The sequence below is a fragment of the Thalassophryne amazonica genome, chromosome 10, assembly GCF_902500255.1.
Source record: "Thalassophryne amazonica chromosome 10, fThaAma1.1, whole genome shotgun sequence".
NCBI lineage: Eukaryota > Metazoa > Chordata > Actinopteri > Batrachoidiformes > Batrachoididae > Thalassophryne > Thalassophryne amazonica.
Genome location: NC_047112.1, coordinates 101,259,277 through 101,277,336, shown reverse-complemented (window position 1 = coordinate 101,277,336; position 18,060 = coordinate 101,259,277). Strand labels below are relative to the sequence as shown.

General features: G+C 42.2%; 1 protein-coding gene across 2 annotated transcripts in view; it reads right to left on the bottom strand.

Annotated features, from left to right (window-relative positions):
* Nucleotides 1-13,989, bottom strand: part of gabrb3 (gamma-aminobutyric acid type A receptor subunit beta3) — an 87,988-nt gene extending 73,999 nt beyond the window's left edge. The window contains exons 1-3 of one of the 2 annotated variants that reach the window (XM_034180630.1): nucleotides 13,837-13,989; nucleotides 13,662-13,753; nucleotides 13,506-13,573 (exon numbers count right to left, since the gene is read on the bottom strand). In XM_034180630.1, the coding sequence (XP_034036521.1) occupies nucleotides 13,506-13,573; nucleotides 13,662-13,753; nucleotides 13,837-13,955 (279 nt within the window). In that variant the 5' untranslated portion in view covers nucleotides 13,956-13,989. Of the gene's footprint in view, nucleotides 1-13,505; nucleotides 13,574-13,661; nucleotides 13,754-13,836 lie in introns of those variants that run through there. The other variant, XM_034180631.1, reaches the window with a different exon arrangement.
* Between the last annotated feature and the right edge of the window lie 4,071 nt (nucleotides 13,990-18,060).

Here is an 18,060-nt window from a genome sequence, read left to right as displayed (position 1 = left end):
TGGTTTTAGGTTCATCATTTAGTTGGGTCCAGTTCATTCTGCTTTTGTCTGACTGCACACTCTTGTCTGGTGTTCAGGGTTTGGTTTGGGTGTATCATGTCCCTTCTGTCTGCCCCCCGCCCCCCCCCCCTTCCAGATTGTGCTCCCACACCTGTGTCTCATTCTGTAAATTACCACCTGTCTTATGTAAGCCTTTTGAGTTCAGCACCACCTTGCCAGTTTGTTGCAATCATTTGTATCCACATTCCAGCCTTGTTGTCTAGTCTGTTTTTGCCTTGCCATGTCTTGACCTCGCCTTGTTTTTCAGATCTACATTTGTCTCAGCCCTAGTACTTTGTCTCTGCATGTTACTGAGCCCTAGCTTTTTTACTAGATAAAGCCTTTTTGATTCATCCTTCATCTCTGTTTGAGAGTGTGCATTTGTGTCCACCACCTTCTGTGCCACGCGACCACGTATCCTGATACTGCACGTCCAGACTGCTCTGTCCAGTACATATGAATAGTTCTTAATGGAAATGCATTGCAATTAGACAGGACGTTTTGTCCAATGTGAGCGAACATCCGTTAAACAAAATCCGGTATATATGGTATTTACTACATAGAAAAACAGACAAAAGCACTGGGACTTTTGCTTTTGTCCAGGGAGTGTGAATATCCAGTTTATACAATGACTGTTTAGAGTTAGAGTTTTACTATACATGAAAAATTATACACTATGTAATACTATCCTTGGCACATCAATGTTGGTTTATTTTTGTAACTTGTTGCAAAATTACAGCTCATTTTAATGAAGAGAACATATTTACCTGGGGGAATTCCATATCAAATAATTCATTTTCCTTCTTACGCCACTGTGCAGATGAACTATAGAGGATGTGTGTGTGCACATGTGTGAGGTTCTGAGATTACTTGTGACCTGACCTACCTGCTTGATGCACATCCCCGGAGTGTGCAAACAGCATTTTTAAATTTAGAAGTGTTTATTTCTCACTATCCTTCACAAAATAAGAAACATATTAGATTTATACAGAAATAAGCTGTTCCAGAGCATTTTCAGTCATCTTGGTTTATTTTGTTTGAGCTAGCAGCCAGCTGAGGTCACTGCCTTTCTTTATTCTGATTGGCAGCCACAGTGTGCTTCCCAGCATCCCTTGCACAAATCAGGGGAAGCCCCCACGTGTTCTGACATTGCTACCAAATGTAGAACATGGCATCTGACCGCTTGAAATTTCCCCCCTCAGGGGGAGAAAGTCTAAATTGTTTCCAACCAGTGTAAATTTTGACCATATTTACAATATTATATTATGAATTCCTTATTTAAAAACGAAGGAAGGATGGTGGTGTCAAAAGAAAATTATTTTTAGGACTTAAATCTTAAAACAATTCAGAGGCTCTACAGCTTTAAAAGAACTCCCTAACAAAATAAGAATGCATGCAAATGTACATTACTATGCAAAGTATGAAATTTACCAACTTATACTTAGAAATTTGTGCAAATATACACACAGATCTGACTATGAGTACACACAGCATCTAGTGATACAACAGGAAAACTGCTACTAGAAAGCATTGCCATAATCACAACATGCAACATCATCCAAATACATTCTTTATTTCCTGTAATAAGCATGTATTTATTAATTACGTCATGTTAGAAAGATGTGTAGCCTCATTCACTCATTTTCTATACCAGCTTATCCCAATCAAGGGTCACAGGGGGGCTGGAGCATATCCCAGGAGTCATAGGGCAAGAGACAGGGTGGACCCTGGACAGGACATCAGTCTATTGCAGGGCCACATTTAGACAAACAAACACAGCCAGACCTACGGCCAAATTAAAGATTCCAATTCACCTAACGTGTGAGTCTGTGAAAGTGGGAGGGAGTTGGAACACCCTGAGGGAAGCGAACCCACACAAACACAGGGAGAACATGGAAACTCCACACAGAAAGACCAGGTAGGAAGTGATCCCAAGACCTAATACCTTGCTCTGTGGCAACAGTGCTGACCACGAACCCACCATACCACCCACGTGAAGCCTCACTGATGAAAAAGCCTACAGAAGACACCTTTTGTAAACTAAACGGCAGCTTTTGACCTCAACAATTAAATAAAAAGAAATAAAACCTTTACCAAAAACAAGCACCTCAATCTCCGCCTACCACTAAAACGCATCAATTAAATACGTAGCTTCCCTCCTACAATTGGACCCATGTTACTTTCACTGCTCAAATTTCATTCAAAGAGATTTTAACTTTATAAATGAAGCAACACGATGACATCGCAGGAGCACAAAGGATTCTGTGACTTCTGTAAAGACAAATAATTGTCTACTTATTCTATTAATTGGAAAGTTTTATGCTGGTTCCTGTAGTAAACATGTTAACCCTTCTCAAAGTTCATTAAAATTATGCCCATAAGTGATTGTGAAGTCAAAATTAAAATGCAACATGACTTGACTAAATTTATATACATATTTTAATTTTTGTTATATATATATATATTATCTCACTGCAATGATTACACTTAAACTTTATCTCACTAAAACAAAAGTTGACTTTTTTCTTAGCCATTAATCTGGTGAGGAACACAAGCAACAATCAAATTTTTATTACTACATGAGCACTTTTGAGCACATTTCTGAGTGCAAATCACCATGAAATACCAAGTGTTCCAATACTTTTGAAGGGCTCTGTAGTTACTGTAAAATCAGAGGTGTAAAGAGAGGCAAAAGCAGCGTCATGTGCATGTCGTGCAATCGTGAATACAGCTTGTTAAAAAAACAGCCTCTTGCTCTGCTTGCTGCATGCTCAGTGCACTTCTGGAAGAACAAGAAAAAGAAAAAAAGACAGATACTCTCAAAAAAGAAAGAAGTTGAGGACAAAGCATTCATCGTCTTTTCCCTCTGCAGTCATAAGCCTGCTGAACTGAGCACTGTGTTCAAAGTGCATGCACAGCTGAGTCCTCAGCTCCAGAAAATCCAGTATTCCTGACTTTTTCTGCAAATCTGCTCTCTAGGACCAATGGCCTGAATGGATTTGGATCAGAGGGTATGACTAATAAAGGTATTCTGAAAGGGTTATAAATAAAACTACCGCATTGCCCGTGGGGATCCATGGGCTCTAGATTAGGTAGTTTATATAAAATAGGAAGTTAATATTTTTCCAAGGGTGGCAATAAATTATGCAACATCTCTATAATGATTTGGAATGGAGTGTGAGTCCAGAATGTAATTATCAATGTCCATTGTTCAGTATTGTTAGCCAATATCCCTCATTTCTCCAAAAATATTAGTTCTATCAACTTTCCATTTTGGCAGCGTTCATCCTTGACCCAAAATGCATAAGCATACTAAACAGCAAATGTCAGCTCTCCCATTTCTCCGTGATCAAAGCCATACACACGCAGGCACGCATACACATACACAGAGGCCAGTTGGCTATTAATATTTATTAAAGGTTGACTCATTTGATTGTATGTCATGGATTGTTTGTTCTATTTACTGTGTAACTTTGGTTGCATACGTTTTGTACCATTGCACGTTGCAAACCCTACCCATGCACACACTAGTGGAAGCAGTGTTTAGCAAAACATGTCAAAGTTTGTTTAGCTGATGGACAACAATATGAATGAGCTAACTGACTGTGCTAATTCTTCAAACACACACACAAACAAATCCATTACACCGTGAGCCGTTTGGTGAAAGCTGGAACGTACCATTCAACTTGGCTTCGCCCCGTTGAATGGAACGTTCCATCGTTCACCCAATGAAATACGAAATATTCATACCATTGAACTCTTAAACATTCATTATTTGTATAATACACTATTATTACTCTGTCACACATTTTTAAACATCCCAGTTAGCAACGCAACATCAAAGTACTCATGACTGTAAGTCTTACCGTACACATGTGCAAATAAATGGTCTCTGATGTTTTTTATTGCTCTCCCTGAGCGAGTTAAGAGGTGCATTTCTGACAAATGTCTCACTCTGCAATTTTCAGCATGTGACGTACAGATTAGCAAACAGAAACATCCCAATGGCTGACAGACAGAGCAAAATGAATGTGGTTATGTCCGATAATGAAGCTTCTGAGCTTTTCTTTGAAAGTGATGGCTCAGATTTAAAGAGGAGATGACACACTTCACCCCGGAACTATTAGCTTTTTCAGAGTCTGTCGGAGTTTGGAACTTAAAGTGTCATAACGCGCTGTTTGTGTCACAGGATGCTAGTTTACTGCTGCTGTGAACATGATGGACATGGACTATCTCTAACACAGTGTTTTTACAGACTGCCTGGACACTCAGATGTATGTCTCATATTGCAAAATCTCAAAAGACGCTATTCTGAGGAGATAATGAACTCTCTATCTAAAGCCTCGATCCCACCGAATAATAACTACTACTAAAGCACCTCTTTGTGCCTCTCTGTACTCCTGCATGTGCCACGGAGCAGCCTCTAGTGAGCCACGACCGACCGGTCATTAGAGCCTCGAATGGCTCGTAGTAGCCATGCTAAGCCACGTATGAGCGCGACATCAGTGCAGGAGCGCACGTTTGGTCCTACCCTCCGCCCCTCCCACACCCCTCCCACACTTGTTTCCTCATGGAGCAGGAAAGAGAGGAAAAAAAGCGTCCAGGTGAAACAATCTTCCGTGAGTCCAGAAGCGATTAGAGGTGTTTTCAGCATCCAAGGTTTGGCTGAAAATAATTATAATCCGTTATATACTATATTATTGTATTATATAATAATTATTTTATATACAGCATCCGGAGCACAGAGCAGGTGGAATTGTGTATGCAAGAGGGCAGCCGCTCCAAAAATAGCCTCTCAGGTCCTGCGTAGCTGCCAGGCACACGGATAATGGGCTTTTAGCAGCCTCGTAAGCACCACACACATGCCTCTAAAACCTTGAACACAAACTGTCCCACGCTGTTGTTGCTAAATTTTGAACATCTTGAAATTAGCGCCATGCCCAGAGAGGAGCCTCATTAACTGAAGATAGTGCCTCTAAGAGCCACTCAGAGCCACTATTCTCCCACGACAGTTGGAGAAACCCCTCTCGTAGCAAAAACAACTGTTATATGGCTGGGGGGGCCTGGCTGCCGGTTTGTTTGTCTGTTTGTTTTCCTCCCAGGTGGCGTGCATTTGGGACTGAGTGGCTGTGTTGCTGAGGCTGTCAGGACCTCACCCTGATCACCTGCGACTCGTCAGGACTCACAGCTGAGGTGCATCTGGATGGATTGGAGCATGTTGGCATTTAAGACTGGAGTGCACAGTGTGTATTTGCCAGAGACTCGACCTTGTGACCAGACGGGTGAGATCGTCGTCTCGGGAGCCATCTCATCAGCAGCAGATGCTGAGAAACGTCCAGGTTTGATGCACAGTCTGTGAAAGAGGAGGGGGTGAGGTCTCACGCTCGTCAGCACACTTCCTGAGGTACGTTAGATTTTGTGACTAACAGTTATACAGTCAGTAAATGTGGTGTCCCTCACACCTTATTGTATTGAGCTGTTTGTTAGTCATGTATCAGCTTCCACTGCGGTGGAGTTTTGTGAACTGGATGTTCCATGCCTGCAGGTTGGAAGCTGATCAGTAATCAAGCCAGGAAGTGTTTGCTGTTTGTACACCTTTAAGTGTTCTGTGTGTAGAGTGTGGACTCACATAATGGTTCCTTCTTTCACAGACTCGGTTGTTGCGGCCACCTGGGGGGTGTCGGCGGGGTCCTTGGGTCCGAAACAGCTTCTGGCTCCGGACCGTTAGCGCTGCTGGGAGCGCACCACGCCAGGCCGCACCTTTTTGTATTATCACTGTTATGTATTAAATTCAGTTAGCCTTTGTACCGTGCTCTGCTTATTTCATACTGGGTCCTTCAAACGCTGGTCGGTTCTCCGAGCTGCGTCCGACACATAACAACAACAACAAAAAAAAAACATGCTGCGTGGCTCATTATTCATCCTTCATTATTTGGTGGGACCAGGGCTTAACATGCCACAATCATGACAGATGTTGAGCTGAAGGCAGAGTTGTAATTGGACATTATAAATATCTATATTTATAAACTCTAGTAACTGAACTCCATCTGGCTCTGGATTATTCTCCTGTGTATTCCCTGCAGAGAGCTGAGCTCTCTCTGGACCGATTACCGTGGCTGTCTCTCCTGTCTGCCACGTTTGGCTGCTGTAGTAATTTTACTTATAGTATCAGGCCCGGATCCACACCGGCTTGGACCGATGCAGTTGCATCAGTCAGATTTTTTTTACATATCGTTCGTCATCAGTAAAAAAAAAAAAAAAAAACATCTCGAATAATCCTGAATAGTGCCGAACATGTCCCCGCAGTGAACACAGCTTTTGATTTCTCTACTTTTAAGATTAGGCTCAAAACTTTCCTTTTTGCTAAAGCTTATAGTTAGGGCTGGATCAGGTGACCCTGAACCATCCCTTAGTTATGCTGCTATAGACTTAGACTGCTGGGGGGTTCCCATGATGCACTGAGTGTTTCTTTCTCTTTTTGCTCTGTATGCACCACTCTGCATTTAATCATTAGTGATTGATCTCTACTCCCCTCCACAGCATGTCTTTTTCCTGGTTCTCTCCCTCAGCCCCAACCAGTCCCAGCAGAAGACTGCCCCTCCCTGAGCCTGGTTCTGCTGGAGGTTTCTTCAGGTTAATAGGGAGTTTTCCTTCCCACTGTCGCCAAGTGCTTACTCACAGGGGGTCGTTTTGACATTTGGGGTTTTTCTGTAATTATTGTATGGCTTTGCCTTGCAATATGAAGCGCCTTGGGGCAACTGTTTGTTGTGATTTGGCGCTATATAAATGAAATTGATTTGATTTGATTTGATTTAATCCCACAGTGCATCACACAGGTGTACACAGGAAAATTCAAACCGGATCAAACAAACAGTGTCAGTCCAGTCAAGTCGATGATCACGGCATCCAGGAAAAAAGTTGTCCATCGAAAATTGGGCACTTATTTCAGCAAGAAATGGTGAGTGGTTTATAAATAGTTTTCAGACGATAGTGTGTTTGAAAGGCATATGATGACTGAAATTACATTTTCGGTGGTTTTCCGACCATACATGTCAACCTATATGGATTAAATTATACAGATTTTTCCGAGTTTCAGAGTCATACGGACGTAAAAATAAAGTTGGATACTCAGGGTTTGGTCTGCAGCGGGACTGTAATTAACCGTTTCTGCAGCACGATTCAACTCTGAAGCGTGAACCATTGAAGCAATGCTTCAATCCACTAGCTTGGTGGTTCTTTGATTTGCTGCTCTTCAGAAACAGCAAGTCCGCTTCTTAACCCCTCTCAAAGCCATTAAAATACCGTGAGTCACTTTTTGTGTGGATTAAAGTCACTAACTGGGACTCTCGTCTTGTTGCAGTCGAGAAACGAGAATTGTCCTCCGTTCCATTGTCACAGCTCCAAACGCTGTGCGGCTCTCTGCCAAGACAGAGTCCAGTCGGTATTAATAACTTCTAACTCAATTGCCGCTTTAAATAAAATGACACTTCTTACAAACGTTGTAATACAGACAAGAAACTACAATCGACTAAAATGTTTTTTTCCTCCCAAAATGAGGCGTGCTGTATTTCTTTATAAATTGCATCCTGACGTGCTGTAAGAGCTCAGCTCAGATGTATGGAAAGACATTCATGCCAATAATGTCTGAAAGGAAATGCTTTTGACAAAATCTACAGATTTGTTTATTCCTATTTATGGCCAGAGATCAAGGAGCCACCATGTAGTTTATTATGTCCAAAGGTTAAGAATCCAGTGACCAATTTCATATTTACTTACTTTAAGACGCAATAAAATGTTGTTCAATTTCAATTTGATCGGCTTATAAGGCGCCAAATCACAACAAAATCCGTCTCAATGTGCCTCACATAGAACAGTTCAACATAAACAAATTAAAATAAATAAATATAAATTAAAAAATTCAAATACATAAGTCTGTCTTAATGTGCCAAAAAAGTGCTGATGTCCACGTCTTTTCACAATTCCTGTGCTAGTCAGACAACATACCGGATCAAGACAGCGTCCAGTTTAGAAATGAACGGCACATTCCACTGTTACAGGAGTTTTTGTCATGGAAAGAGAAGCGGCTCCACCGCAGCGCAAAGCAACGCCGTGATGAAGCCTCATGCACAATCACAATCACAATCGGATAATCACACGACTAAAAACCAACTGGAATTCATCTGAAATCCACCTTTAAGCCGTCCTGTGAGACCAAGACCGAGGTGGTTTTGTCCCGCGTAATGAACAGCTCTGTGGCGCGTCCCTCTGCTTTTCTTTCCATGAAAAAAACTCCTGTGACAGTGGAATGTGCCAGAAAAGTGCTGATGTCCACGTCTCCTGCCTTTTTGTGAAAGTCAGATGAGGTCCCGGATCAACAAAGCCTTCACGTTGGAAATGATCTGGTTGTTTCAGCGGGGTCTGAGCATGTCGATTGGCGCTGGGAGCGCGCCGCGCTCTCAGCAGTTGTGGGCCGTCCTTAAAGCGGCAGTAACACTCCTTAATCTGTATAATCCCCATAAAATCGTCCCTGAAACCCATATTATTTTTCTGAACGGTGTCCACCTGGAGGTCTCTCACAGTTTCTGGAAAACAAAATTGATGCAGCAAAGCTCCAAATCGTTCAGACATTTATTCGCAATAAAAATACGACGAGAGGGGTGGACCACTGCTCACACAAAGCCTGCTCACAGGCGAATGACGCAACTGACAGGCGTGAAAAACTCACGCATGCACACGAAGGTTCAAGCTTGGCTGTTGCAATCACACGTGATTCAAATCCATATGGTTTTTGAAAAAAAATAAAAAGGTCCGATACTTTTCTCACAGACCTCGTATACACACAGTTCTGATCGTGCATACCAACCCGGACTCACAGCAAGTCGTGATTCAGCAGCACGAAATATACATTTATCTATTGGTTTGTGATATTGTGACAAAAAGCGCCTCATTTTCGTCACGGCAGTACAAATTCATTCTAATTCATTCTGTGATGGCTCCACGAAATTAAAAGTGAAGCGGGGGATCGGGAGTGGTTATGGTTAGGATTAGGGGTTGGAGTAGGGTTAGTAATAGTGAGTTAAAAAAAAACCCCGTGAGGAAAATTTGACTCATTTCATGATGGGAGGACGAGAAAAAAACGTGAGACTGGGCTGTGCATATACACAAGGTCTCATGGTAGAACAGGGAAACTGCAACTTGAAACCACTGCTGCTGTCACAACCTGCAACCTCCTATGTTCTTTATTTCCTTGAATTAATACGTACTCAATAAGAACCATATTTCCGGAGTAGAAATTGTGTTTTGTTTTGTTTGTTTGTTTTTACTAGTTTGGTAGGTCCAGCGACCTACGTAATATCCAGTGCAACTAGTATACCAAAAATTTTTTTATAAAAAATAAAAATCACACTTTTATTATTCATAACTATTATAGTCACTGTTTATACAGGGCGTTCCCAAGAATCAAAGCACTAAACAAAATAAACTACATTAATAAAAGAATGGCAAAAACAAAAATATATTACAATGCACAAAAGTCCCAAATTAAACAGCTCACAAAACAGAAAAAACATGCATTTTTTTATACTCTTGTGTGACTTATCGTCTGAAAAATACCGTAATTATGTCATGTTAAAACATGTGTGTCGGCTCACCAATCACAATACCTACAAAAATATACCTACAACCCCTGGCAAAAATTATGGAATCACCGGCCTCAGAGGATGTTCATTCAGTCGTTTAATTTTGTAGAAAAAAGCAGATCACAGACATGACACAAAACTAAAGTCATTTCAAATGGCAACTTTCTGGCTTTAAGAAACACTATAAGAAATCAAGAAAAAAAGATTGTGGCAGTCAGTAACGGTTACTTTTTTAGACCAAGCAGAGGAAAAAAATATGGAATCACTCAATTCTGAGGAAAAAATTATGGAATCACCCTGTAAATTTTCATCCCCCAAATTAACACCTGCATCAAATCAGATCTGCTCATTGACATTGACCCTATGTGTCTTTTTGCAATGAATGTTTTTGCAGTTTTTGCTCTATGGCAAGATGCATTATCATCTTGAAAAATGATTTCATCATCCCCAAACATCCTTTCAATTGATGGGATAAGAAAAGTGTCCAAAATATCAACGTAGACTTGTGCATTTATTGATGATGTAATGACAGCCATCTCCCCAGTGCCTTTACCTGACATGCAGCCCCATATCATCAATGATTGTGGAAATTTACATGTTCTCGTCAGGCAGTCATCTTTATAAATCTCATTGGAACGGCACCAAACAAAAGTTCCAGCATCATCACCTTGCCCAATGCAGATTCGAGATTCATCACTGAATATGACTTTCATCCAGTCACCCACAGTCCACGATTGCTTTTCCTTAGCCCATTGTAACCTTGTTTTTTTCTGTTTAGGTGTTAATGATGGCTTTCGTTTAGCTTTTCTGTATGTAAATCCCATTTCCTTTAGGCGGTTTCTTACAGTTTGGTCACAGACGTTGACTCCAGTTTCCTCCCATTCGTTCCTCATTTGTTTTGTTGTGCATTTTCAATTTTTGAGACATATTGCTTTAAGTTTTCTGTCTTGATGCTTTGATGTCTTCCTTGGTCTACCAGTATGTTTGCCTTTAACAACGTTCCCATGTTGTTTGTATTTGGTCCAGAGTTTAGACACAGCTGACTGTGAACAACCAACATCTTTTGCAACATTGCATGATGATTTACCCTCTTTTAAGAGTTTGATAATCCTCTCCTTTGTTTTAATTGACATCTCTCATGTTGGAGCCATGATTCATGTCAGTCCACTTGGTGCAACAGCTCTCCAAGGTGTGTTCACTCCTTTTTAGATGCAGACTAACAAGCAGATCTGATATGATGCAGGTGTTAGTTTTGGGGATGAAAATTTACAGGGTGATTCCATAATTTTTTCCTCAGAATTGAGTGATTCCATATTTTTTTCCTCTGCTTGGTCTAAAAAAGTAACCGTTACTGACTGCCACAATCTTTTTTTTTGATTTCTTATAGTGTTTCTTAAAGCCAGAAAGTTGCCATTTGAAATGACTTTAGTTTTGTGTCATGTCTGTGATCTGCTTTTTTTCTACAAAATTAAACAACTGAATGAACATCCTCCAAGGCCGGTGATTCCATAATTTTTGCCAGGGGTTGTATGTGAACCAAACAGCAGCTTTGATGTTATCACTTAAATAAACGTAAAGACCTCTGCCATCAGCAAGCACCTCAATCTACACCTGTTGCAACAAGGCATAAATCATGAACCATGTTGCTTTAGCTGCTCAAATTTTATTTGGAGAGATTTTGTCTTCATAAAGGCAGCAGTGCAGTGACATCACATGAGTGCAAAAGATTCTGGGACAACTTTAATGATATATAATTAACTAATTGTGTCTCTTAACTGGAAAGGTCTATGGTGGTTCTTGTCATGAAACTGTTCAAGCTACTAATTAAAGCTTGTTAAAAATTATAACCAGAAGTAATTGTGATACCTAAATTAAGAAACAACATGACACCGTGACTGAATGGTCATTACCAATGGTTGGCTCAAAACTACTGCACGGATCGGATCCTCACCACCTAGAGTTGCCATTCACTGCATTAATTTTAGTTTTTTTTTATTTTATTTTTCATCTCACCACTGGAACCACACACAAACACTTTGATCTGTGAGGGATGAGCACAACCAGTGTCACCTGGGTGGAATGAATGAAGGCAAAAATGTCAAAGTTATCAAGCTAGCTAAGGCCAGCATATTTTTGCAGGGTAGCCTGGGTGCAGACATAAACAGAATAACTGTGATACTATCTGTTTGGCTAACATCACCAAGATAGACACTTTCTTATTGGTGTCAATGTTGATAACATGACAATTAAATAGTAAAATTTCACTCACTGGAAATATTTTTGGAGGTGGTGGTGGGGTACTAGGTTGTAAACATGTTTGTTTTTGTTTCCTGCTTTGAAGTTTGACATTTTAACAGGAGGTTCTGCGGGGACTGACTTGCTTTTGGAGCAAGCCTCAAGTGTCCATTGGAGGAACTGCAGGTTTTGGCACTTCAGCATTTGCTTAATTTTAGGCACTGGAAGTTGCTACTTAGATAATAACGACTTCATGGATGGTTAAAAAAAGAATGCTAACAGAGTCTGTTTAGAGCTCTAACACAACTTTCCAATTTAAAGCTATGAAGACTGCTCAGAAAAAAAGTTTTTAAATATGATTAGGATTGTAAAAAGTGAACTTAAGCTTTAACTCTGGTCACAGACATGTGCACTCAGATTACATCCACCTGTGGCATCTACAGTATCACCCAGAGTGACACTTAATGCTGTGTTTACACATAGGCAGGATGCGTTACGAATGTCATTTTTCTGTCATTCGTGGCACATTCCTAACATTCTCAACGTGACTTAACGCAACTGAATAGGTATCTTAACAGTGCGTGATATTCATGGAGCATGTTTGTGGCTGTCAAAAAATCTTCCACGAATGTCACACACCACCCTCATTTTGCCTCATGTCGTGGCGTCATGTTGATACGTCTTGATTAGTGGTGATCCTTAATAGAGCATGACAGGGTTCATAGTGGTTCCTGTGATGGTTCTTGGAGCCCAAACTGCCACGCATTGTTACAAATTGACACGGAAACTCTCAAGTTTTGACACAAATTGTAACGTGGTGTCACATTTCACTGCGCACCACTACGAATCACTTCTCTCACGTGCTCACAATTAAACCCTGCTACACCGTGTTAAGTTTCACTGCTGCAGTGTGCTGAAGAAGGACAGTGACGCCAAGTCAGCTAAGTCTGGTTCCAATGCTCCTCAGCGTGCTCCTGCAGGTGTTCCACCCGCTGTTGTGCCTGTTGTTTGGGAGAACGAGTCTGAGGAGACCCGCGTGCAGCCAGACATCTGGCTCTCTCTGTCTCCATCTCGTCCTTTCTGTACAACTCCATGGCACAAAGCCCAACTAAGCATGCAATCACAAAGATCTTCTTCTGCTGTGGATTCATCCGGAGCGATGTGAACTGTTCAGCAGCTGACGGTAGGATGAATATGTGTGTGTGTGTGTGTGGGGGGGGGGGGGGGGGTTGGAAAACAATTCGCCTGATTCATAACATTCCTGACAGATACATGACAGAACCCTGTGACTACAGGGTGATGTATCAAAAAAGGTAGAGGGCTGACAAACTACAACACAACAAAATTAACACACCACAGCAAATACTGTAAACAGTTTCAATCTTATTCTGTTTTTCCAAGTCGAACAATACAATAAAATATACAAAAAAAAAAGGAATTTCTTCCCTTCATAGCACGTCTCTTGAGTATAGATCTTTTTACACTAAGATCGTTCAATATCAATACCAGCGTTGGTATCGATATTAGGATCGATCCGCCCACCTCTAGCCACTGGATGATTGCAGAGAAGATGGTGATGTGAAGCCAACTTACCATGTTGACTTCTGAAACCATGTCTATACTGGCCACGTCCAAACTCATTCCAACAGCAACCGGTGGACCTGAAAAACACAGAAAACAGCTTAAAGTTGAGTGCGTTTAAAGAGGAAACAGCGTGAGGACATGATGACTGACTGACTGCAGTTCTACCTCCAAAATCTGGCCGCAGACGAATGTCGTATCCTTTCAGCAGTTTGTCCACAGTCTCTTTGACAAAGGACATGTTTCCCGGCTCGTTGGCGCTGAAAGACAGAAGACATGTGAGCGGGACGGTGAGTGCGTGTCCACACACGCACAGACGGTCTGCGTTGGGGGGCACATGTACCTCTGAGCACAGCACAGCACCGTCAGCAGCAGGACGTCAAAGAGCCCTGCTGTTCTCCGGCCCCACATCGGCGCCCCACGATCACGCAGCGCCACGCTGCCGCGACACCTCGGCCACATTGTGGCGCAGTTTATCTGAAGCGCGCTTCATGAAGCTCCTTCGCGTCTCCGTCCACACACCCGCAGACCGTGCGTGGAAACAACAACAACAATAATAATAATAATAATAAAACCCTGCGCTCCTGCACCCTGCCCCACACACGCACGCACTGTGAGCCTGGCGTCGATGTGCGCGAGGCTGCGCATCTAATTAGGAGTCACGTGACAGTCCGCCCAACGATTCAATAAGACGGTTTTTTTTTAAAGCATATTTTCTTGTCTGTAATACTTTATGATAATGAAGTGGGTCAAACCTCCTGACAAAAATAATGATTTTACACTTATAAAGTTTTAATATCCACAGGCGGAGGAAACAGGAGGTGCGGGAGGGCGTGACCCCCCCCCCCCCCCCCCCCCACACACACACACACACACACACACCCACACACCATTTTAAACAAACATCACACAGCACTATTAAACACATCAGGTCATGGTTGGGATGTGTATTAGCCCTATTTAGATTTCCCATAATCCCTTGCACACCAGAGAGTCTGTGAAGTCTAAAGCCCCTTTCACACCAGGGGTGCTCCCAGTTGCTCCCAGTTGCACTGTGCATCATTATGATGACGCCGCGTGGAAGCAACTCAGTGCTGAGACGATGCAGCTCGGTGCCACAACAGCGCGAGGGGTGCAAAGGAGGAAGCAAGTCGGGCGGCAAAAAAATTTTTTGGCATCCTGTGCTCGACGCAGAAAGGAAGTGGTTCCAGTGCAAGTCGGGGCAAAGAGGCGTAACTCGGGGCAAAGAGGCGTTACTCGGCGTGACTCAAAAGCCACACCCTCGAAAGACCACGCTACCCGACGCCAATTTAGGATTTCTGCTGTGTCCCGTTGTTCCCGAAGTATAAATCATGCAGGATTTTTTTATACCGTGTACTCAATGCAGTAAAAACTAAAAAAAAAAAGATCACAGTAAAAAAAAATGCTGATTGCAGCTGCTGCTCCTCTCTGTGTGGAACTGTCTGGTGAAGAGAGGCACTGTGAAGCAGCTTCTTCTCGCATGCACACACATGTGAACAATTAAATGAAAAAAAATTGTCTGCAGGTAGTTAGTTCCTTTATCTCCTCAGACTCTCTCATCACAGTTAAAAAAGGACATAAGTCCAGGACATGTCAACATCAAGTAGAACTCCAGACATCTCCACATTTGCTCAAGGACAGTTCGTTCGCGCAGGCGTGCACTCGCGCGCATCTTGTGGTCAAAGGAGGAAAGATAAACTATAACAAAACTCAGAGCACAGCCCTGCAGCTCAGCACAACAACAAGTAGAAGAGAAGTCAGAGTGCACAGTCTGTCTGCAGCCAAATGTGCACTCTGACTTCTCTGTGCAGAGAACCTGCAATCTGCGTTCTCACCTCCTCTTGACGCATATTCCTGCGTCGTCATGACACCACAGGAAGCAACTGGGAGCAACCCCAGTGTGAAAGGGGCTTAAACAACATGGAGAAACCACATGACAACAATTTCAAATGAACTACCAAAATGTAAATTTTTATTCCGTTCATCACCTTTATAAGAAACTGCACGCATGAGACCCTGAAAACTTGCTAAAACAAATATGCCAAATACTCCAAATATTCTGTGTTTGCTACGTTTAACCTGCATGGACTTTAATAAACTCAAACCAAATTTTAGACATTTTATATATATATATTAGTCTGGAACAAGCTGCACAAACAGTGCTGTAAAGGACAATAAGCAGGGTGTTAAAGAGCAAACTCCACTCCCCCAACCCGTCCATGAAGCACATACCACTGGTCAAGAACAACATTTCTGATGATTGGAAGAAAGTTTAGTGTGCAAATCAGCAAACAGTATGACCTCATATGCTGCTCTGGTCACCTTTTGCTTGCACAACATCCACAGCAGATTCTGTCATTCATCATTGCAGGAAAATGCAATGTAGGATTGTTTTTTGTGTAAGTATCTTCTTTTGGTTTCTCCCTTTCTTTATTTTTCTTTTTTGTCACCACACCAAATCTGATATGGATCTGCATGGTTATTTGGCTCACGTTTCACCTCAGATCCCCTTCCTGATGCATCTCCACAGTACATGGAGAGTGGGCAGGGGTGGCCTTCAGCTGGGAATCAGCTCGAAGCTGCATTTTCATACAATTTGACATTTTCTGTTTCATAGTAGAGAAGCTTGAATCTTCGACTGGACTGGGTTGCTTCACGAGAGGACGTTTCCCTTCTAATCATGGAAGCTTCCTCAGCTAAATTTCTTACTCTGGTAGTCTGACTTCTGTCATGAGTCTTGTAGAGAAGAACCCAAAGTCGAAGTTTCAAGCTTCTCTACTATGGAAACCACCTGGATAACTGAGAGCCTACACAGAAACATTTTCTGTTTCACTGTGACTGAAAATTTGCCACTTCCTGTTTGAGTGTGAGCTTGCCACTGAGTTCATGGGATCTCGTCTGTCAGTCCAGGAAGTATTTGACATAGAGAAAGTGCTGTCAAACCACTTCAGGGAAATATGATTATTTGAACTGTTGCATGTGGGGAATGCTTTGTTGCTCACATTGCTGACTTCTATGTGTGCTACTGGATCTCAGTGCTGCATTTGATACAGTTGATGATAGTTTTTTTTTAAATCAACAAGTATTTTATTTGTTTTTGTTCTTTTTTTGTAAAGTGCTCGTATGATTTGAGTCTTACTGTCACCATGTGTTGTCTTCAGTAATATATCATTGGGATTCTCTGGTGTTATACATTGGGCTCATCAAGGCTCAGTTCCTGGGCCTCCACTGTTTTCCTGTATTTTGTCTTACATTAGGAAACATTGCTGGGGTTGATTTTTGATGTTATGCTCCTGATATGCTGTTGAATATACCACTATTGACTGACAACAAGTATGATACTATTAAACTGGAGGTTTGTTTGGTTGCCATGGATGTTGTCTAACGTCTTACTGCTGAGCTTGGATAAGACTGAATGCCTTGGGCCTGCTCAGCTCAGAAACTTGTTTGATCATTTCTTTCTTTATGCCTACAGGCTATGAGATCCAATAGAGTGATAACCTTAGCTTGATTCTGGATCAGTCTCTTGATATGCATATCAACAAAGATTGCCACTTTTGCAAAGATCGGGTCAGAGAACCGAACCAGCATCTGACAATGGCCCAGCGCTAAATAACCAGAAAGCGGTTCCAAGAAACAAATTTATTCCCCCCTCATGTGCAATAATTCATGTATAACATAAATATTCAGCTGTCTTGGCAAGGTGAAGGACGGCGCGCTCTCCAGCACCCAAATGGATCAAAGCCCGGCACTTCTGGACTCAGATTCACCGCCGAACACCCCCCAGGTGGATACGACAAACTGACTCTGTGAAGGACGGAAAAGGTGAGGTAAGTCAACAGAGCTACAACAAATATCCTTCAGAGGCACACACTATCAGCAACACATTCAGGTCTGAATTTAAGCCTTATGTAAATGAGCAGCTTCTCACAACAGGTGGAGGATCATCAATCCGTACGCCACGGCAGTGCGAAGCAAACTGCACAATTCTCATCAATGTTCAAATATACTGCGCAACAAAATGCCAAATTACTATTAACGATTATTCAGACGATAATCACCTCTGATGTGTGCTGACAGCATGTGTCCCTCACCCGTCCTCCTTCACAGGCACGATGTGTCAAACCCTGGCGCGGTCCTCAGTGTCTCACAACCGAACGTCACAAGGTCGAGTTCCCAGCAATTCTGCTCAAATCACTCATGGCTTAAATGCAGAACGCCATCTCATTATCTGCTTCAGCTGAAAGTCTTTAAGTCTGCACGTGAGCATCATCCACAGGTGTTGCAAGTTGTTAGGCCTGCACGTGAACATCCTCCACAGGTGCAGCCAATAGTTCTGATGAGGGTGAAGGACTCTTCCGCCAGCACCTTCTCCACAGAAAAAAACAGTTTGCATACCACCTGGAGAGCAAAGAAAAGAAAACAGCACCAAAATGTCCAGCCAAACCCCCCAACACACAACAGATCATATCATTATCTTATGTGGCTGATGTCTAGGTTTGGATTCATGTTTTTGTGCTGTCCAGAATTTATTATTGTTACATTT